Here is a 22,445-nt window from a genome sequence, read left to right on the forward strand (position 1 = left end):
TGTCTCATAAATTATTTTTATTCCTTAACTGCTGTTAGAAACATAAAAGCAGCAGCTACACAAATTCATATCGATGTTTTTCTTTCTATTATGAGTCAGAAGTTTAAAATCCAGCAACACTGTTGAGATTAATCTAGTTCAGTATAAAATATATTTTATCATAATATCATGACAGGACCTTTGTGTAGTTCAAATGTATTTGATTTTTTAAAAAGGCCTAAGTTGTTTAAATAAACCATAATTGCAAAATCGGCAACACTTATTGTGACTAAAGGATCATTCATTATTTATTTAGCTCATCATTGCATTATTCAGAACGGTTATTTCTCCACAGCGGCGAGTCGATCTGATCAGTGTAATGGACTACAGGAGGTGAGCTCATCTCTGTGTGGAATTGAATAAAAAGTGATTTCAGAATGTATCATGTGTGTTGCATAGCTTCCACCGACTACATTGCCAGAGAGAATGATCTCATCGCTCTGTGTGACCCTATTCCTTACACACTCACACACACACACACACACACACACACACACACACACACACACACACACACACACACACACACACACACACACACACACACACACACACACACACACACACACACACACACACACACAAAGAGGATACAGGATGCTTGATCTTAGATCACTCGTCCTCCTGTTACCGACTTGACTAAGTGTGCGAGTCAAACACACTGAGATCAGAGTGTATCTTTTTAATCCATGTCACATTTTTCAGTCGTCTCTACAGTGATGACTTCATTTGCTAAAACAAATCCTGTACTTGTGTAATTAAACAGTTCAGCCAGAGTACAGTAGACACAGGGGCTGTAGCTTCTGACATAGATTCAGATTGAGTAAAAAACTGAAATTAAGATAAACTTGAAGTTCAAGATTTATGATCAGTTTATTCTAATCATTAATCACATTAGAATAATTTAAAGGTGCTTTATATGGGATTTTGAGAATTTCTATTGATTCTCTCAACATGGCGACGGCTGAGCTAGAGACTCACAGCAATAACAGTGCAAACTAGTGCTGAAAGATCTAACATTGTTTACCGGATGGGGAATCGGTGCTGCCCTTCCGCGACGATGAGGCCAACGTTATGACGTTATCAACGAAGCGCAGAGACGCTTGAAATTACAACACACATAGCGAGAGAGCAACTTCCTTCTTTGTGCTATATGTACATAGCAAATTGTTGTGTGCTGCTATATTAATGCTCTGAATCTAGTAGATTTGCCTTTTAAGATAAAAAAGAAAATGAACAAAGAGAGAAGAGTCAGTGGGATGGGTCAGGCCCGGTTATTCCCTCTGCTCCGGTATTGATAACATCACTAATGGACTAATGGACTGGACTCTTACAAATAGAGTTACATTCACTGTGTGATCACATGATCACTACCCATACTTTGGAAACATATGCGCATCATATACCTTGGTAGTGGGGAGTCTGTACGTGTGTGTGTGTGTGTGTGTGTGTGTGTGTGTGTGTGTGTGTGTGTGTGTGTGTGTGTGTGTGTGTGTGTGTGTGTGTGTGTGTGTGTGTGTGTGTGTGTGTAGTAGTAGCTTTTGTCTTTGTCTGTGCATCAGTCTGGTCTGGAACATTGTTATTATGACTTCGTCTGGCGCCAGTCTGTCTATTCAGTCCACACTCATGACACACACACACACACACACACACACACACACACTTGTAGACACAGACACACACACACACATAGATAATGTGATGGGAGTATAATGTTGCACTCTGGGAAATGCTGCATCACACAATTATAGGCGAACGGTCTCTTCGCTCTCCTCTCTCAAACTCACATACAAACACACACACACACACACACACACACACACACACACACACACACACACACACACACACACACACACACACACACAAGCCCGGTCATCTCCTCCCACTCCCACCAGCTTACACACACCACCACCACCACTCACCAGGGGCTTAAAAGCTGACATCATAATTTTATTGGAGGAGTGTGTGTGTGTATGTGTGTTTGATTTTTTTTTTTTTTTTTTTATTATGGTTGCTTCCTCCGTACCCCCCATTATTCCAGACGAATGTGCACCTGCCCTGTTGCCCCATAGGGGACCAGTGGCGCCACAGTGTTGAGGGCACGGTGATCATCTGCTTTCTGCTAATTGCCCTGCTGCCCCACAAGACGCGGGGGAGCTAGCTCCTAGCAGGCCCCGTATGCTCAATCTAGCAGAGACCCCTTTGGGATGTACATGGGGCAGGTTTTAACTTTTTTGTTTTACTACTGTTGAGGATTGATTGGTTCGGAAAAGCATATAGTTCGTTACAGTGTTTTGCTAAGGTTTCCAGGAGAATAAACTGCCATTTTGTTTTGGCCTCTCTTTTGAAAGGGGTATTCAATTTAATTATATATTTATTCCATGTAATTATGAATTTTACGATATGATGTAGCCTTTTATTATCAGATACATGTGAATGCTTAACTTTGAATCTGCTTTTACTACCAAGCTGCTTTATTCAGCACGCTCTCCCCTCGGGAGTCACATATCTGTTTGTGTTCCGTGCGTATTGGAAAGAACACACATGTTGTTTTTGTGTTGATTTTTTTTTTTTTTTTTTAAATGCACAGTGCTCTCTCTCTCTCTCTCTCTCTCTCTCTCTCTCTCTCTTTCTCTCTCTCTCTCTCTTTGAGTTCTCTTCTTTTACCTCTGGACAGGTCATCTCTCACTCAAATGTGTGGCCCTCTACTGGTCCATCCAGGCACTGTCACACTTAATTACGAAATCATAAATCATAAATTAATTTATCTTCATATAGAACAAATGTCAAATTATTGTAACAGCAGTTCTGACGAGCTATTTAAATACGATACTCAGGAAATTATCAGGCAAAAGGCCTAAAATGACAAATTAAAAACTGCCCTGGAGACTTAATGATTAGAGAATGAAAATAAGAAATGGAAAAAATATATTTACATTCTCTATATCTCAGGGTACGTTAGAGCAGCTATAGTAAATCCTCCACTGTTTTCATCTCTGTGTTCCCCCTCAGGGGTGATAAAAGTGTCCCATGTGAATGTATGAGTGCTGTACATCTCTCACAGATTTAGAGTGGAACAGATTAGGAGTTTGAGTTAGAGGCGATGGCTGGAGCACACAGTCACATTTACATTGCAGACATTTACATGATAAGGTTTTGGTTTCTACTCTGGTGCGTCTAGATCACCTGACAAATAATTGTGAGGGTATTTGGGCAAAGTCAAAGAGTCCACTGAGTATTCCTGTAACATTTTTTCTTTTTCTTTTTTATGGGAAAATGTTAAAAAAAATTGAATTGCAGGCACGAAGTGGAAGAGTTTTTTTTTCAACAAAACAGTAAATCAGATCAGAATTACTGGAAGAGATTAGTTTTTTTCACACAAGGATGGTATGACAAACAGCCATACACAAACACACACACACACACACACACACACACACACACACACACACACACACACACACACACACACACACACACACACACACACACACACACACACACACACACACAGCCACTCCTTCTGTATTAAACGTATCAGCAGAACAAACAGGGTTTCCCCTATAAACAGCAACTGTGTTTTAGTTAGATGAGAGTCCAGGATTTATGAATTGTATGGAAATAACTCATTTGTATGTCCACTGCATGGTGCTGCATCCGCTGTGGGCGTGATTTGATATTGATCATCATGATTCAACTAACTCACCTTGAGTTTTCATCTAGGTTTAAAAGCTGCTGAACCTGGTATCAGGGTTTCCTCTGATATTCACCAAGATAAGTGAATCTCAGAGCAAACACGGAAGAGTTGAGATGAAACAGCTTTTTACAATACCTCTAACAGGAAGCAGTGTAAAAGGCCACCTGATGAGAGTACGCCTCCTGGGTGTTTTGATGTGAGAGTGTCTTATTCTGTCATGTTTCAGCCTCATCAGAGGGCTGCTTCTGACCTTAGAGGCTGCTAACGGCCTGTTGTCTCCACAGGTGTGCGACTCTCAGCTCTCTTGTTACAAGAAAGTCCATAATTCACGAGTGTTATTGCTTCCTGCAAAAACCTTACTGCTGCTTTCCAGAAAAACCAACCAGTGGCATCAATCCAGGCTGTTTCACATTATCAGCCCAGGTCGTGATGTGCATCTCTTAGACTTTATGCTCCCACACGTAGCTGCAGGAAGTTTTGATTTAATTCTATGAAAACGATGGATGCTTCGCGAAGTCGCTCTTCAGCACAGGCCAAATCAGAATCTATGACTTCCTCCTGCACGACTGATGCTCTTTCTTCACTGGTCGCGTAAATCAGCACCAATTTGGGGAAACTTTCTCTTAAAGCCTCAGCCTAATGAATATACTGTACCATCACATACTATAAACAGCGGGCCAACCAAATTACAAAGCAAGCACAGGTTGCCTAGTAACAGTGTCCCCAGAAATCTTTGTTGCAACTTGATTTGCATCCACAAACAATAGAGGGATGCCTCAAGAATATATATATACCTCCACACACATGCACACTTCCTTACACATTAATATACATTCCCACACTTTTGACACTCCTCAAATGATTTTGGGGCTGTTTCCTGCTTGACTTAGTATATGCAAAACAAGAACACCGGCCGTGTTTTTAAAGAACAAGATGAGTCCATCTAACATCTGGCATCAGTTTAGAATGCCAAGAAATATGTCCTCTTCAATTATTGGCGTGGTAACACAGAGCGAGTAAAGAAATATGTCATTCAATGTGAAATGTTTGCCAAATGGACTAACTATTTGACTTAAATGAGCTGGTGGGGATCTGTGGAGCTGACAGTTGTTTGGGTGTATTGGAAGACATTTAACCTTCCTAACAGTTGAGATGATGAAGGTTTGGCAAGCCAAAGGAGACAACAGTGAGATAGAAAATAATGTATGTGTGTGTTGGTGTGTGTGTCCGTCCAGGCCTGGTGAGCTTTGTCCTGTATGTTTTTTTGCCTTTGTCTGTGAGAGTGCTCAGAGCCGCGGTGATTGGCGTGTCCTCTATGCTTGATTGATTTGAAAATATAGACAAGATGTCGCCGCTATGAAAGCTACCAATTTATATGCCTTCATCCCGAAACTTCAGAGAGACGGCGGTGCCATCTGAATCAGAGCGGGAGTTTGTAGCTACCAATGGTTCAGAAGCCCCGGCAAGCAAAGTGACACCTCGCTAAAGGCTGCCTGCTAGCTCTGTGAAACCCTCTCCCTTTTTCTTTCTCCCCTCATCTCGCTTTTTTTGTGTCCCTTCCCTTTGCTTGTCTCTTTCTCTATTTGTCAGCCATTCTCTGCCTTTGTCTAGCGTTTCAGTCTCTCTATTTCTCTTTGCTCCACGTCCTTCTCTTTATTCTGTGAGGCTGTGATGAGACGCTCTGGCGGTTAACTTGTCCCACAGCTCGCTGTCAAAGGAATGACCTTGATGTAGCTCTCACACGGTTTGAGTTTGCCTCTTGGTTTGAGTGTGCCGCTTATTGCATATTGCTGTTTGTGTGTATGCTTCTGTGTCTCTGTAATCACTGAATTGTAAAAACCATGTGTGAGTGTGTTATCATCTTGGGGGGAAGCTTCTCCATTTTATTCCCTCATCCAACGCAGTGATTATTCCGTTTGGGAGCGACCGCACTGTACCACGTCAAGAGATGGGCACGGGGAGGAACCGTTTAGATAAAACAAATTGCCAGCCGCCGAGCAGGAGCAGCCAGCGCTCAGATAAACACCAAAGGGACTGTGTGCATTAATTTGCTTGTGCTGAAGATTATGTGCATTTTCTTTATATTTGTGTACATTACTGTATAGTACCTGAAGCAGATACCGCCTCTTCCTTAGCCTGTAGTTCAGGCCTTCCAGGCAGTCTCTTTCCATGAAGTGTCACAGAGCTGTTTTCATTGTCGTATAACTACAACGCTGTGACGGGACAAGCAGCAGTAATTAAAATCAATAGCCAGGACTTTTCCAGTCTCCGGCAAGGTCACACACTGTCCAGTAGAGAGAGAGAGAGAGAGAGAGAGAATCAGAAACAGAGAGAAGTGGGATTGCATGGATGGGCAGAGCCAAACAGGGAGATATGTAAAGAGGTGAGGTGTCATCTTATTTTAATTAACCTGCACCTTGGAGTGCTGGCACCATAGTAATGCACCAGTGTGTGTGTGTGTGTGTGTGTGTGTGTGTGTGTGTGTGTGTGTGTGTGTGTGTGTGTGTGTGTGTGTGTGTGTGTGTGTGTGTGTGTGTGTGTGTGTGTGTGTGTGAGAGAGGGGGTTTCGTGCTGTGTACATAGATGCGTCATTTTTTATTGTGTCCTTGTTGGTCAGTTTTATTCACATTGTTCCACTTCAAACCCATGTGGTCTTATATGAATCATTTTCATGTTCCAAAATTTGCGCTCTTTTTTTCCCTAAGATTACATTTTTTTTTCTTCTTCTTTTTTCTTTGTCCAGCTTAACAGGCTGTAAAACAAGGCTGGTAATCTGGCTCCAGTGGGAGAGCTGGGTGTGGTATAGCTAGCCACTGGCTGCATTAGTATTCTGCTGAGATAGCCACATGCAGATACATTCTCCTCTCTCCTCCTCTGCTCTGAAGGAATAATCAGCCGTGCCTTTCTCTCCCTCTGTCTCCGAGAGAGGCCGAGTGATTTAGCTTTTTTGTTTTACTAGGTACCTGCAGGGACATCTTCAAGTGTTTGAAAATGCATGCGAGTGCGTTCCCTATGCATTTCAATGCCGGTGCGTCGCCACACCTGATGTATTAGGTGTCTGAGCAAACACATAAAGCTCTTATGCGTGTCCTTCCTGTCCTTCCTCAACAGAGGTGAGTCAGAGAGAGAAGTTCACTCTGTCAGAGTTGGCGCAGAGCCGTCTGTCCTGTTTGTTGATTATCAGGTCCTGTTCCTATCACAGCCCCGATAGCATCTTCATCTGATCTGGTGCCAGTGACGCTAGCTCACCAACCAGCCCCCGCTATCGCACAGCCGCTACGCTGCTAGCCGCCGCCTCCTTCCCCGTATATCTCTATCAGGCCCAGATCTGCCTTCGCCTTGCACTCTCATCTTCTCCTTATCTCCTTATTCCACCTTTCTCCCTGCTCCCAACACCCCCAAAAACCCACAAGTCAGTCATCGTCCTCATCTTCCTCCACCTTTCATCCCTCCTCTCTTAGTGCGTCTGCCAAAGCTCCGATGGCAGCACCGTTGTTCCCCATGCTTGGTCTTCTTCACGTAAACTGTCGAGCCAGAGTCAGTGAGTGACAGGACGAGACGAGAGAGATTTGGAGAAAGACCAGAAAAGTAGAGAAAGCAAGAAGAGAGACAGAAGGCAAATGGAGTCACTTGCATGCATACAACGTCCCTCTGACCATGTCTCAGTGGTGAGCGCTAAGCGAGGGAGGGGAGGAAGACAAAGATAGACGGGTGAGGAGTGTGAAAAGAAAACATGTCGAGTAAGCACAGAAGTTCTGTGGACTGCAGCAGTACTGTCCCGAAACCCCATCGATCGCCCATGAGGTGCACGGATCAGTCAGCTTTATTTCGCACTGGGCCCAGCATGCAACATGCAACACGCAATTCAGCAAAGTACACAACTACAGCACACAACAAAGAAGAAAAAGACACGACACAAAACATGCAATGCATTACAAACACCGTACAACGCTAAACAAAAACAGAAACATGCCGTACACAGATGAGGTGCTTACCCGTTCTTTGCTCAATATAATTGTTCTAAATTGCTCCCACACTTACACTACAGCTTTAGACTTGAGCCAAAAAGGAAACAAATTGTCTGCTTTTCACTCAGACGGCAATTTTAAATTAAACATGAAACACACCACGCATAGTACAATAATGTCACAGTCATCATAATTAAAGTAACACATTCTCGTGGGAACTGCTGCCTTTTAAAGTGGATGCTCACAGACAGAAGCTGGGAGTCAAAATTCTCCAGTTGCCCTTGAAAAGATGAGCTCTCCTGTTTCTGGAGATCAATGTATGGAAAATGTAGAAAATATAATTTATCATTTTGTATGCGTGATCTTTGGTCCTATCATTTTTGTTGCTTTCTTATCGTGGTTGTGCCTTTAAGTATTGACTGGCAACAAACAAAGGATTACTCATATTTGCATAAAATAGTTTAATACAATAATAAATGAATCTAATTAATTCAGTCAATTTATCTTTGAAGTTAGTTGACAATTTATTATTCTTTGTAATTTCATTTAGTTGTTTTGCTGTTCATTTTCATTCTCAATCTATCAGTTCATATTTGTTCTTCCCCGGCTTTGCAATAAATAATAATTGGCAAATGTTCAAGGATCATGTATTGTCATTCTGCAACACAGTGTTACACAGCAAAATGCAGTTGTAGTCCATTAATGCTGCACAAGAAAAACAAGACAAAACCAAAAAAAGTAGTGCATTCCTATAGTGCATTTTGTGAATTTGCATAATGTAAACAGCAGCAACAGAAACGCCAATGAATTCTCTGGGCAGGTAAAAGTTTGACATCAGGGAATCACCATCCATCAGCTTTGACTTTGAGCACCAAGTATCATTGATGTAAACACAGAGTCTGCCTCCTCTCTTCCCGCCGGAGTCCTGCACTCTGTCCTTCCAGCTTGATGTGGGATGCCATGATGGAGCGAGCTCTCTGTAAAGATGTGGTCACACCAGTCTCAGATCTCCGGTTGCTGGGTTAGCCTGAAGTATTATTCCATACATCTTTCTCTCCTGCGCACAGACCATAGGCCCAGATATCAGCCAGAAAGAGGCTGGGTAGTGAAATAGCCTTTGGTCCAAAGGGAATGGCGTGTCAAATTTGGTGCAATTTGAACATGTAACATGTTCAGTGATAACAAAAATGTGATGGGTGCTCTGAACATCAGCATGGACAGGTCTTCAGGGATCTGCAGTCTGAGTCGAGCATGTCGTACGCACGTGTCTTTACAGACTGCGGCTCATTGACTGCCATTCACTTTTGCTGCTCGTCTCTGGACATACACCAACATTGCAATCAAACTCTTCTTTACTTTCACTTTGACTTATTTGTGCAACAAATTGGCCTGCTACAAAAACTAAACTAATCAAATAAAAAATGTATATATATATATATGTGTTTGTTTGTTTTAGCACTCACTCCTCATAAGACTCACCTGTCAGACTTCCTGAGCAGCTTGATTATCAAGTGATATCTCCTCACTTCCCACAGTTCCTGTACTCCTTTGCCAGCTGAACTCCACATCTCTAGAAGACGAACTGACAGTCTGATGCAACTCTGCGTTGTGATATCTCATCCCTCTATGTGTAACTCATGAGTCAGTGTCCCTGTCTATCTTTACACTTTCTGCACTTATTTCCTTCTCTTGCAAAAGTGCTGTGCTTTCAATGTTCCAGATATCTTCACCTGATGCATTCCTGACCCTTTAAGACCTCATGTCCTTAAATTAAAAGACCTGTCCTGTAAATTTACCTCCCTAATTTCTCCATAATATGTTTTTCTTTTTCTGTAGGCAGAGACTTCCCGCCAAAAACGTGTACTACTACCGCTGTCCCGACCACCGGCGCAACTATGTCATGTCCTTTGCCTTCTGTTTCGACCGAGAGGACGACGTATACCAGTTTGCCTACTGCTACCCCTACACCTACTCCAGACTGCAGCACTACCTGGCCAGCCTGGACCGCAGGAACCTGCCCTACCTGCAGAGGGAGCAACTGGGACTCAGTGTGGTGAGTCGGGAGGTGGGAAGTGCTTTGAGCAGGTGGAGGAGAAAGTGTGTGTGTGGGGTGTTCAGGATAAGGAGACCCAGATTGGTAACTTAGGTGTGCCTGCCGGTCATAACTTCAGCCTCTCGTATTATTATGAGGATTGTTGCACTCTGAGATGACGGACTGTAGGCCGCTGGCTGTGTGTGTGTTCATGTTTGTGCTAGTGTGTAAATGGCTCTGCGTGTAATCAGCGGAGCTCTCACCTCGGCAGTAGGAGCTAGTGTATCATACATGCTGCCTCCAGTCTTGTCTGCTCTTATCAAATAATTGTAGGAGAAAAACTCATTAGAAATGCTTGAGAGATTATGACTTTTTCTTCTGTCGTCCAACATTTGTCAGAGAAAAAGCTCGCTGCAAGGGGGGCACCATGAAAGTACAGGTATGTGTGAAAAGCACCTGACCAGAAAATTCAGAACGTTTTAAAACCATGGCATGAAACGGCTGACGGTATGGTTGAAAGAAGTACCTTCTATAAAAATAAAAAAGATCTAGTGACCTGTTGTCATGATAACACTATGAAATTAAGTATTTTTGACATTTTAATTTTGGTCATATATCAAAACCAGCTCAAGTGCAAATTGTTAAAGGTATAATACTTAAGATCTCAGTCTTGGTTCATTTTGTGGTTACTGGTTGTAACAGCAAGTGCGTTTCACAACAGGTCCCCAAAATTCTGTTGGAAATGACATGCCGTGAGCAGCCAGTCTGTCGCAAATACAACAGAAGAAGAAGAACTGGGGGAAACGCAGAAAACCATCTGTGTGCTGACAGAAATCATCACGTTATGGGTTTTTTTATATAGATGAAATTCAATATTTGGCCCTTTTCTATCATGCTGCTCGCAACCATGATCTGAGAACGTCATGCATGCTTGGTGTGAGTAGCATGGCACCATAGAAAGAATAGTTTGGCACAGTCCTTTCCAGAGACTGGGTCTGGACCCCAGATGGATCGCAAGAGATTTTATTAGGGTCTCCAAGAAAATTTTCTGAATTTCTTCCATACTCTTTAATTGAAAATGTATATCTGCAGTACAGCTTTGAGCCACATGAGAGAGCCTGAATGTCCGTACTGTTCTGATAATTGTAGCCTACTTATAACATTGAATCTATTAAAAAAGGGCTGGTAACTGATGAGAGGGAAAAATTAAGAGGTCTTTAACTCAGCCTAAATCTATTTATATGGTCTCTTTAGAAAGTATTTATCAAATGTATATCTTTCTGAAATGGCTGGTATTCCGATTCAAGTATTAGTCAGATGACTATTTTTTCTGCTCCTAACAAATCTTCCCTCTCCATCCGTACAACTTCTCGTCATGTATAACATAGTGTAAATACGCAGCTTTATAGTTCTGCCTGCATGTGCAGCACACCCTTCTTGCTTTATTTCCAAGCCACATCGTTTCTCTGAGCGAGACAGAGGGGAACAGAGAGAGGACAGACTCGGTTGGTTTGGCTCGCAGAGTCAGAATTAGTATTCATAGTCATAGAGAGGTTTTATGGCCGTATTTTTCTCTTTATGTTCTCTGGGCCTGGGTGGCAGACAGCCCAGCCCCACCCTCTCATATCTTTTTCTCTGTCTGCTCTCTCTCTTGTTGGTACCCTCTCCCCCTTCTCTACCTCACACACATACACACCCACATACAGGTCAGAGGGGAAGGGATGAGAAGGGATGAGGAAAGCTTTCTGGCTGCATCAAAGTTTAAAGACGGATTGCTGCCAGTCTTTGCAGGGACACCACAATAGCTTTAACCTTCTAATGGGACAGTTATCTCATAAGGATGGAAATAAGAGCCTGGGCCATTTGCACTGGCATTCTTCTATCTTGCTGACTAATTTGTTTTCTGTAATGTATTCCTCTGTACAAAATCACTGCTATCCAGCCCGCACTGGTCGACTTAGATACTGTAAAAAAAAAAGGTCAGCTCTTTTTAGTCTTTACCTCCAGCTATGTTCACCATTATGAGCGAGGAAGTGTTTACCAATTTATAAGGCAGGTATGTTTTTATTATCTTAGTGGAAACAATGTTCGGAGCAGAGTGAAAATAACATTGAACCAGATTGAATTCCGCTGAGCTGCACTGTTAGAAGTCAGTTTAATTGAGAGAGGCAGATACAGGGACAGAAACGGTGAGAGAGATGTAACAGTTCTGGGATGAATGAAAAGGGCAAGCCAGGAGGATCTGAATATCATCTTCAGATTAGCCTCTCAATTCTCAGAATTCTTCACTTTAACTCGTTTTTCCCTTCCAATGGAGACTTTGCAGTAAAAATGGACTTTGCCTTTTCAGGAAACTGATTTTCATACCACAGCGTTGGTGGTAACTCCCCAGTTTTTCCCCTGCTTACTGTCTAACATGAAGGCATCTCACGTTCAATATGAAAAGAGAAACAAGAGCAATGATTGGTTATTGGTAGATTAGATGGAATATCCTGATGATGATATACAGCTGTTTATCCTCTAAAGCCTTGATACCCCACCAGCTTTCTGTCAAAAACATTTGTTACCAATCTTGTTTTTGTCATCTAAGGAATACAGACAAAATGTGTTCATTTCTGAGCTTCAGAGACACGGTGTCTATCCTATGTGCTTTTATTTCCTCAAGTTTAGATTAACTTAGTTCTCCTAACAGGCATAAATTAGAAAATAATTCACAAACTCCAAACTGTAAAGAACGCAGCAACTACACTTCTAAAAAAAACAAGAAAAATTATTATTTTTTCCACTAGTACTGTCTTTACAATGGCTACCAACTTATTACAGGTGTTTAATTTTCACCCACTATTAAGCACTGGACCCATACGAAACCTGCACAGCCTGAGATCCTGAGGCGAGAACATTCACTCCTTAACGGAATAGTTGTTAGTTCTATAGTGAATTAATCTTTTTCTATCTGTGAGTTGGGCGATATCTGGGCATTAGATTAGAGTATCAAAAACATTTTTTTAGTATTATTTAATTTGGGAAAATTGGTGTCATGTGTAAATGTATGAGTATGCAGTTATGTAAATATGTAATATGTATGTGTGTGTGTGTGTGTGTGTAAATTGATTGTTTGGTTATTAGCTGGTGGTGAATACCCACAATGCATAAAACACCCACAAAGACAAATACAAGAAGAATGACTCTTATTTTCTCTTATTCCCCAGAGGAGAGGGGTTTGGATTCTTCCTGTTCCTGCTCTGCAGGGTTCATGGCCCTTCGTCTGTTCCTCTGGTCCATGTCTTTCTGAACATTTCCTTTTGTAGACCATCCTGACAGTATCTGAGTAAACCTCTCTCTCTCTCTCTCTCTCTCTCTCTCTCTCTCTCTCTCTCGCTCGCTTTCTCCCCCTGAGGCGACCATGTCCACAAAGACACAGAGAAAGAGGAACACGCGTTTGACTTGCTACAATACTAACAAGCTTTTTTTTGGAAAGATGCTTACTTGCTTCCTTCTTTCAAACTATTTCCTAATTTCTGTAAGGTCCTCAAGTGTCCCCCAGCCATCTAGAACTGAAGCACCTTATTTGCCTACCCTGTCTGTTGACAAAGCGTTTTTTCTTTTGTTTTTTTTCTCACCAACGGGCAGTGTCTGCCCGGGAGTTGCGGAGGCAGCAGTTTGAGTTTTCCTTCTGCTGACCCCGCTGGGGAGGGCAGGTCTGTGACACGATTAGTCACCTCTGACACAGCAGAGCTTCTGTCTGTAGACCAGATGGAGAGAAAGTGTAAATGTTAGACTTCAGGGTGGGAGAGTGGACGGGCCACACACCAGCATTAAGGTTGTCTGAGACTATGCCTGCATGCAACTTAAAAGGCTTGAATCCTTGCCAGCTATTAAACCGTGATGCTGTTCACATACCCTCATCAATAAAACTATTGATCTCAGAATCACGGTGCAAACATGTCACATCCACTCACTTTTCTTTCTCCTTTTGAAATCTCCCAAATCAAAGCAAGATTATGATAGATCACTAGTGCTGTGTTGGAGAGAGTCAGCGGTCAGTGTCAGCTGCAGTGACTTAACATTACTTAGACTGTTGTGATTGAATTTTAGACCTAATCCTGTCTGCTATCAGTGTTCAGGTACCATGTCTGGGTGTCTGCTCAGTGGGAGTGGAGTCTCGAAGAACAGGGTTTTTCTTTTTTTTCTTTTTTTTTCTTTTTTTGAGCAAGCGGAGGGGAGTGGAGTGGGCACTGCAGCTATATCTGCCTGGCTGCCTCTCTCTCTCTCGCTCTCTCTCTCTCTCTCTCCTTATCTCTATGTTTGTACACTATGTGCCAAGATCCAATCAATAGCCACTCCAGCCGTGGAGAGAGGAGAAGGTCAGCAGCCACATTGGAGGAGCTAGGCAAACTGATGGAGGAACAGAAAACATAGGAAACACACCAGATGCAAGGCTTATTTCTTCTCTCAGGTTAATGAGAGACTATTATGATTTCAGCCTCCTAAAGACTCTCCACACTATAAAACGCTACTTTTGAATGTGGATATTTCATGAAGAAAAGTACAATATTACATTTCCTGCTCTTTGTCAAGTACAGAGGTAAAATCAGGTACAAAATTACGTATGAGGAGTCAAATTTGTCTTGAAACTTTTTCTTTTGTAATATGAAAATGTGGTAAGACATTTTAAAGAGAATGTTCTATATTGTTGCAAGTCCTTTGAAACACTGAAACCACGATTACAGTTTTAGTGTCATGGACATTTCATCATCACATTTTGTGATGTTTGAAAAGTTTTTACTTTTCTTCACAGCCCTGTACAGTCCTGATGTAACTGTGCTTAAAGCTAGGGTTGGCAACGTCTTAGAAACCAGCAATAGTAAGCTAGAATTTGAAAGTATCCAGCCGAAAAACCCGAACTCTGTCACAAACCCCTTTTTTCCAATGATGGTAGCTAGCAGCACTAGCTCCAAAAGTTGCTAAAGCTAGCAAGAAAGTGGACAAGTCAGGTGAATGAAATTATTGGACAGGCTAATTAAAGTCCTACGACAGCCACAGATACCAGATTTCTTTCCTTTTTTTTTTTGTCAGAGCATTCGATTTATTGTTTGTAAAGGCAATTTCAAAAAATATAAGGTCTTTAAAATGCACTACCTACCCTAGTTTTAACTTATAATAATATAAATATGTATTACACATGAGCTGTAACACATTAGGAGCAGGAAAATTCTGTCACAGGAAATTTTACTTTTGTGCAGAACTGGTTAATTGACACCATTCATATCCTCTTAACAAAGGTTTTTCACATCAGACATCGTCACCAAGTAATGTGACAGAATTCAATCTGGCTTAGTGCCAGTTTTAATTACAGTCACTAATTAATGCAAACTTTTGGTGAAAGTGGATGAGAGCTGAGTTCTTGACTCTGGAGCTGTTCTGTGAACGGTTTGTAATGAAGAGAGCCCTCCAACCACTGACTGCCTTTAAAGGCCAACACCTGAATAGCCAATCAGCACTTCATCATGTGGATGAGGTGGCACTGCAAAGTGAAACCACATTGTGAGATGGCCACTTCCAGAACATCCACTTTGTATTTGAATAGTGAAAGACTGGCTTCTGTTTACTAGCAGGACAAAAATGAATTCAATTATACAGTTTATAGGGAGGCAAAATATAATGTCAATATTTTTCACTACAGCACCACAAACATATGAGACACAGATGGGGCTAGGCAGATGATTAGAAATGTTAGCTATATATTCCCACAAACATAGAAAGTTTTGTAGCTTTGTTAGCATATATATTCAAGACAGGCATGAGCACTTCACCAGTCAAGCAAGCTGGCTGCGCTCAAGTAAGTAAACCCGCTCTTCCCCAAGCGGAGAGGTAAACAGCTCAAGATAACAGAGGTTTTTTTCCCTTCAGTGGCAGACTGTTCATGAATGCATTAGCTGTGGCCTAAACATCAAAGAGGGGGAAAAAAACAATTTTTTAAAGGAAAATGCAAAAGAGAAAGACAAGGCAACTTAAGGAATACAGTTATATCAGCGGGTGGAAATTTAATTTTCACTCTATATTTGTTGCTTCCACAACTTCTGATGAAGTTTTTCTTTGTGTTTGTCTCCTGCATGTTTTTTAAAACTTCCTGGGTCCTTGCATTACCCCTTTGCCATTTTGTTTCCCTGTCTTTGCATTTGTCATAAATAGTTCTCTGCTGGCCTGAAGTTTTGTGTTTTCCGTGGCAGCAGCTAACAGGTATGTGGATGATAGAGCTGGACTCTTTATCGTCTAATAATATGTTAATCACTGCCTACAGCACATCAGCGTCAGAAATTCCTCAAAGATTGAAAAGGTCATCGTTGTATCATCGCGGGTTTCTCGGCAACAACTCTTGTTTTTCCTGCTGCTTTGTATTTCGCTTCATTAGTGAGTGACCCTTATTCTATCAGCCCGACGAGGCGGTACCGGTAGTCTAGTGCATGAATCTGAGAAAAAGGGTTGAGGCGTGACTGTCCTTTGGCCTCAGACGGTTGACTTTAGGAGGCTGGTCCAGAGGGAGCAGAGGATAAGCAGGTTTATGATCTATATCCTTACGTTACAGTGCTGTATGGCCTCTTATCTCCAACCAATGGTTCCCCCAGGATACTCGATGCTTTATTACGCATCCACCCCCCTCTGCATCTCTCCCATGTCTCTGACGATCAAGAATGCGATAATGAGCGAGAGGGGGTGAATATTAGGAGGTGGTGGAGAGTGTATTAGCATGGTTGTTAATGTGTCCCCTACTGCGAAAAAGGGAGGAGGTGCGGTTTGGGTGTCTGTGCAGATGGCATGTTCATCTTTACAGTTTTACACGGTGCAGGTCAGCTGTCTGTCGTGGAAATATGGGAACCAAATAGATTAGAGCATCACAGGTGAAGCTCGCTGAATCTGATGTTCACGCAGCGCTGACCCCTTTGTTGATCCTTATTATAATGTTGGCACAAAAGCACACAGATTTTGGGTTACTCAGACAGAGATAATATTTATTTTGGAAATTGGAACGTATTCACACCTTAATGGCTTAGCGCTCTGTCTCTTTTCTCTCGTCCTCTGTTTCTCACCTTCTCTCGTCCCTCCTGCCTTTTCAGTGAATAGGAATTGGGCAAATGAAAAGTTCTCTTAATGGCCGATGTCTACTGTGGCCTACGGTGCTGTGAGCCAGAGATCTGCGAATTGTGGATAGTTGAGAACCTGGTTTAGGAAATGAAAGAGTAAGAACAATGTCATTTTAAACTGAGCAGCACTCAGCAGACACGTCTCTCTCCCCTTTCTGCCTCTCTATGTCTCCTCTTGTCTCCCACCTCTTTGGCTTCAGAGTTAAATCTGCTCCCATCCTTGCAGCAGCCGTCTACCTGCCCTCCTCTGCCAATGGATATTTACTCTGCCTGCTTCTCTAGATGACGCTCAGGATGGAGCACTCATTTGGGTGTCAGGACTCAGGACCCAGGGGGACACAAAGAGGGAACAAAACAGATAGCATTCAAGGCTTTTAATAAATCAGAATACACCTTTCTGACAGCGTAATTGCCTTCCATTGCCCGGCAAGCAGGAAAAATAGGCAAAGAGGGGAGAAAACAAGAGAAAGGAAAAGACAGGGAGAGGAGAGTAACGCAGAGCAGGGTGTACAGTAGATCATTTATTTGGAGGGAAAAAGAATGAAAATTAATGAAAAGAGAGTTGCTCGCCCTCCAAAGGCAGCCAAGCTTGAAATTCACTTTGAGGGAAACTTAATTTGTTGTAAATGGGCAAAAAACATATTACTGCGCAGCGCGTAGAAGGGCTGCACGGTGTGTCCGTCTGCTGCGTCTGTCTGTCGGCATGTGTTTGTGGCAGACGAGGACGCTATGCTCTGAATAGCTCAGCTGAGAGGAGGGGAACACAGGAGCCTGTTAATAACTCCAGTAACAGCATTCTCTTTCTACATGACTGCTCTCCAGCTCTGCCTTCTAGCACGTCTGAATACAACTTCAGGATGTGGAGGAGAACTTGTCAAAAGTTACTTGTAAGGAATAAAAGTTCGGCCTGCTCGCATCAGGTGTGTGCGTCTGTTGCTATGTGTGTGTGTGAGCGCACACATATGTACTTGTGCATATGCTTTTTTGTGTGTGTGTGCCTCAGCTTAAAGGCTCCCAGCATCGTAGGAGTTCTTGAGTTGTCTTTATCTTTCAAGAGCAACCATCAGTAAAGTGTTGTGAAGTGCGCTATTAGGTATGAGGCAGTACCAGGTAAGGACACTTATCAACAGCAGAAACTAGCGTGCAAGGATAGATGCTAGGATGCTAGGTCAGTTGTATCCCACATCACGGGACATAACCCCATATTATGTTAATAATAAATAAAGTGCAAGAGAGTAGGAGAGAGAGGCTGCCATCCATGTGGCCACGCCGATGTGCCGCAATGTGGGTGGCATATGAACATGTTAATGAAATGCCAGCAGGTGGGAAAGATGAGATGACAAACTTTAATTTCATCTTTTTATAGTTTTCAAGGGTTAGCAGAGACATTTTCTTTTATTATTCCTATCAAGCGAAAACAAGATATGTAAAATGTGCTTTTATTAGTCTGCATTGTTTATGATGTTACTGGTACCTGCGGTGTGTGTGGCGCTTGTATGCCGACTTGAAATGGAGTGAGACCAACAAGCTTGATGTGAGAGAGAGAGGGGGGGGGGAGTTTACTGAGCACTGCTACCTGTTAGGAAAACGTCTGCGATCACAAACACAATAGTTTGATGGAAAACGGTAAAATATAAATATCACTGTTCTTAACGCCTTCTTTTTTCCTCATTAGCCTATTTAAATCATTGTGAAATTTATTTGAAACCTAAAGTCTAAATCCAGTAAAGATTTCAACCTTCATGTTGCTCTTCAACTGTGTGCATTCATGCTGGTGTATACAACACAGTCTGTGCACGCAATGATGTGTGACTGCAAGCTAATTTGTATGTTGCATGTGCATATTATATATATATATATATATATATATTGGTATTTCTGCAGGGTTAAATTACTTTTGAATCCCAGATACAGAGGATTGATTCAAGCCAATATGTTTAGTGATAAGCTGGATGACTGACAGCTCATGGTTAAGATGTATGATTGCAGACCTGCTGCAGTTTTATCCTTGCCTACAGTTATAGACTTTACCATCCAACGACTGCATGTGATAGGAATTCTGTGAAGCAAATCAGACGTCACATGACATCAAATCCTTGACTTAAGCTCTCAGCTTCCATTTACTCAGTGTCCGCCTGAAGAAGGGGACAGGGTATGAATGCTTTATGCTCTTACATGCCAAGTATTTATCAGAAGCCCTCAAACTCAATGTACAGCACTCACTGATGTCCTCTATGGTGCCTTGAAGAGTGCAGATTGATATGCGGTCTAGTACTGTATACCGGCTACATTGCTTGGATTGCACACTTGAGCACGAGATGCCTAATTACACTCCAGGCAGGAAATGGCAGAGAATGTCAATTATTGGAATATTTGAAGGATAAATCAGACCTTTCATGTGTTATTTCCAACCCTCTTCAGGCCGTGGCTGCTCTCTCCAGTCTATTGGCCTTTCACCCAACCATAGGCAAGGGCCCTGACTCTTCACCCTACCCCAGGCTCAGCCCCTCTGTCTCGGGCCAGCGGCTCGGCACGCCTGTGGGTCCTGGAGACTCCTGATAACTAACATCTCCAGCCAAGCCACTGGCCTCCCCACGCCCACGCAGGCATTTACTCACCACAAACAAACGCCTTGCTCTCATTCTAGACAGCTTTTTATTTTTTTCCTTCTCTTCATCGTCCCACTCCCCCGTCGCACAAAATATATATATATTTTTTTCTTTTATTCAGCCGTTTTTTTTTTTACCAGAAGTTAGAAGAGAAAAAATATGAAGGAAGTGACGGATCCCATTTTTCCTCCACTTTTCTATTCTCTCTCACCTCTCGTTTTCTTGCTCTACCACCGCTGCCCGGTCCTCGCTTTTGTGAGTGTGTGTGTGTGTGTGTGTGTGTGTGTGCGTGTGTGCACGTCTCCCACATGGTTGAGCGTCAGCCTAAGTGTGAGAGAGATGGATGCCAGAGTCCCTTTCTCTCTCCTAAGGCGCCATGTCTCTCCCCTCTCCTCTGCCGGGCTCGTCTGCACCTGCATATTGTGATATAGTGCCTCTGTTCAGCCAGTCGATTGCCTTTAACAGGACTGGGGCACACTGGCCAAATTGAAAGGGATTGCGGCCTGCTTTTCATCAGAGTCACATCAGAGCAGGGTGCAGGGTCCATAGGGCACAAGGGGGGCATGGAGGAGGTATGACGGTTCTTCTTTTTCTGTTCTACTTTCTCTCACAATTTCTCCCTCTTGTACACTTCCTCTCTCCTCCTACCTCTCCATCTTTTTGCGTCTCATTGTTTGATGCCATCTGATGGCTGTGGAAACACTTTGCAGGAAATGAGTATTCTGTTTCTCATCAATCCATTCCTCCATTTTCATGCAGGAGTTCCTATTGATAACGGGAGAGAAAGAAAGTCAACAGCAGTCTCGAAGAAAAATGTCTTCTTTTTCCATTTGTTTGCCGCTTTACTTTTGAGATATGTCATATACGTGTGCTTTCTCTTTTCAAGTTTGCCTCTTCAATTATTTTGTGGAAGACAGAATTTGAAAGGACCCATCTCTCTAATGAATAAATCCTGTCTGTGTGTGTGTTTTAATGAGTTAGCAACACTTACATATACTTTCAGTGGAGTGGCAGGCAGACACACAAATATGCAGACATGCTTGTAAAAGAATACCTGAGAAACTAAAGCTCATTCCGATACAGATATTAGTAATAATAATTAACGCTCAGATGCTCATCATGTCAAAAGGAATCACAAACTATTTATACCACAAAGGCACGGTTAATTAGGGCCGAGCTAACTCCAATCAGTTCACAGTGGTGTTCTCTGAGGCTAAGACCTAACCGCAATATCCAAACTCACAGACTTATAGACTTGGAAGCACATTCCTGCTTAGTTTATGAACGGTTTAGGTTGGTGGCACACTCAGAAAAAGTCAGGAGTACCAACACAAGAGCAATTTACTGCTGTGGACAGGACCATCAGCAAAACTTAATTTAGCCACCTCAATAAAATCCCCAACCTAACCATTTCAAGCCTTTCAAACTCGAGCATTTACATGGGTTCAGGCCTGAAGGCCTCAGAGGGGGACACTGGGATTGGTTGTTTCCTGCATGCACTCATGTTTCATTCAAATATTAGTACTTTGTCAGTTTAAGTAAACTTATGCAATCTCATTTTGGTTGTTATACCAGTTCTGTAGCTCTATCCTGTTACAACATGCTGTTCCTTTGGCCCAATTTCAGTTTCATTTAACCGAATCAGTTCTATGTAATTTGATCTAATTAAAACGGTCTACGTTCACCAACATCTCTCTGCTTCAAAAGTTAGCAGTGGCAGGGAGCTTACTTTCAAATCATTGGAAGTTTACTTATGTCCAATTGTCCATCATGAAGGATAGTAAATGAGTGCATTCACCCCACTGCTTAGGATAACAAATCAACAATATCCAGACAGATTACTGGCGCCAGTTACACAGGCCAGTGGCTGCATGCTAAGTTCCAAGGTGTAGACTTGACTCCAGTGACTGATGGCTTCAAGTAGCAGTGGATGTGTGCATGAGTGAGTGAGATGAGACTTCTTACATCCTTCCTCCCTCCTTCCTTTTTCCTCCTCCTCCTCCTCCTTGGTTGCTGTGGAAACGGGTTCCCCTGAAGTTGTTAAACATTAGTGCCCACATGACAGTTTCACAGAGACGTGTGAGAAAATTGAAAGAGGAAACCATACAAGCACACCCATGCTCACATGAACACATGGGTGTACATCGAGACATACATTTGAACAGGCAACACACACAATGGCGAGAAAAACCTGCCGTCTGACCTCAATGTTCAGTGCTTTTTCTCTATTGACTTAAGGAATGGCGATGGGAATAGATGGACCAGGGGTGAGAGAGGACAATAGCGAGGGCACTTGAAAAGGCAGTAACCTTTTCCTGCTTGGTGTGTGTCCGATAGAGTCTCCCCGTAGTATGCCATTGTGGAGCTGTCAAACTGGCTCCCTATGAATTCAGATTGACGCTCGAGAGGAACATAATGCCTTGTCTAGGGCTCCACCAGTGTCCATCTTCATTCATGGATCAATAGTTGTCTTTATTTTGGATTCCTTCTCCTTCCCCCTCTTCTTCTTCTTCTCTCTCTCCCCCCCGTCATTCGTCTTTGACAGGGCAGCCCTAAATGTCTGCTTTAACTAGCTGCTCACAGCCCTCCTCAAAACACATTTACATACACATCAATCACGCTGTCAAAGGTAAAGGCATGACGCCGTGTAAAAACCAGAATTGGATTATGGCCTTGTCTCATCCCTGACACTGACTGCTTGGCTGGCTGGCTGACTAGACTGTTGATGCACAAGTTAAACGGCCTGAATTGTTATTGGCTGGTGTTTTTCTCAGAGTACTTAGTGTGTACTGCATTGTGCCAAACAAGGTCTATACCCAAAGAAATGTATTTTTTCTCTCTTCCAGTAAAGCATATTTATGTGTCTAACTTTGTTTGTAAAAATAGCCTTATTGTGATCGTAAGTATTTCTTAATGCAACATAATAAGTCAGTAAGACACTTACTGTACATTAAT

The 22,445-nt window shown here is 42.5% G+C and overlaps 1 protein-coding gene across 1 annotated transcript in view; it reads left to right on the plus strand.

The window, feature by feature from the left end:
• The window catches only part of agbl4 (AGBL carboxypeptidase 4), a 255,172-nt gene that overhangs the window by 132,729 nt on the left and 99,998 nt on the right, over positions 1-22,445 (plus strand). The window contains exon 5 of the mRNA XM_054603430.1: positions 9,544-9,760. Coding sequence (XP_054459405.1) covers positions 9,544-9,760 — 217 coding nt within the window. The remainder of the gene's footprint in view (positions 1-9,543; positions 9,761-22,445) is intronic.

This window comes from Anoplopoma fimbria, chromosome 8 (genome assembly GCF_027596085.1).
Source record: "Anoplopoma fimbria isolate UVic2021 breed Golden Eagle Sablefish chromosome 8, Afim_UVic_2022, whole genome shotgun sequence".
Taxonomy (NCBI): Eukaryota; Metazoa; Chordata; class Actinopteri; order Perciformes; family Anoplopomatidae; genus Anoplopoma; species Anoplopoma fimbria.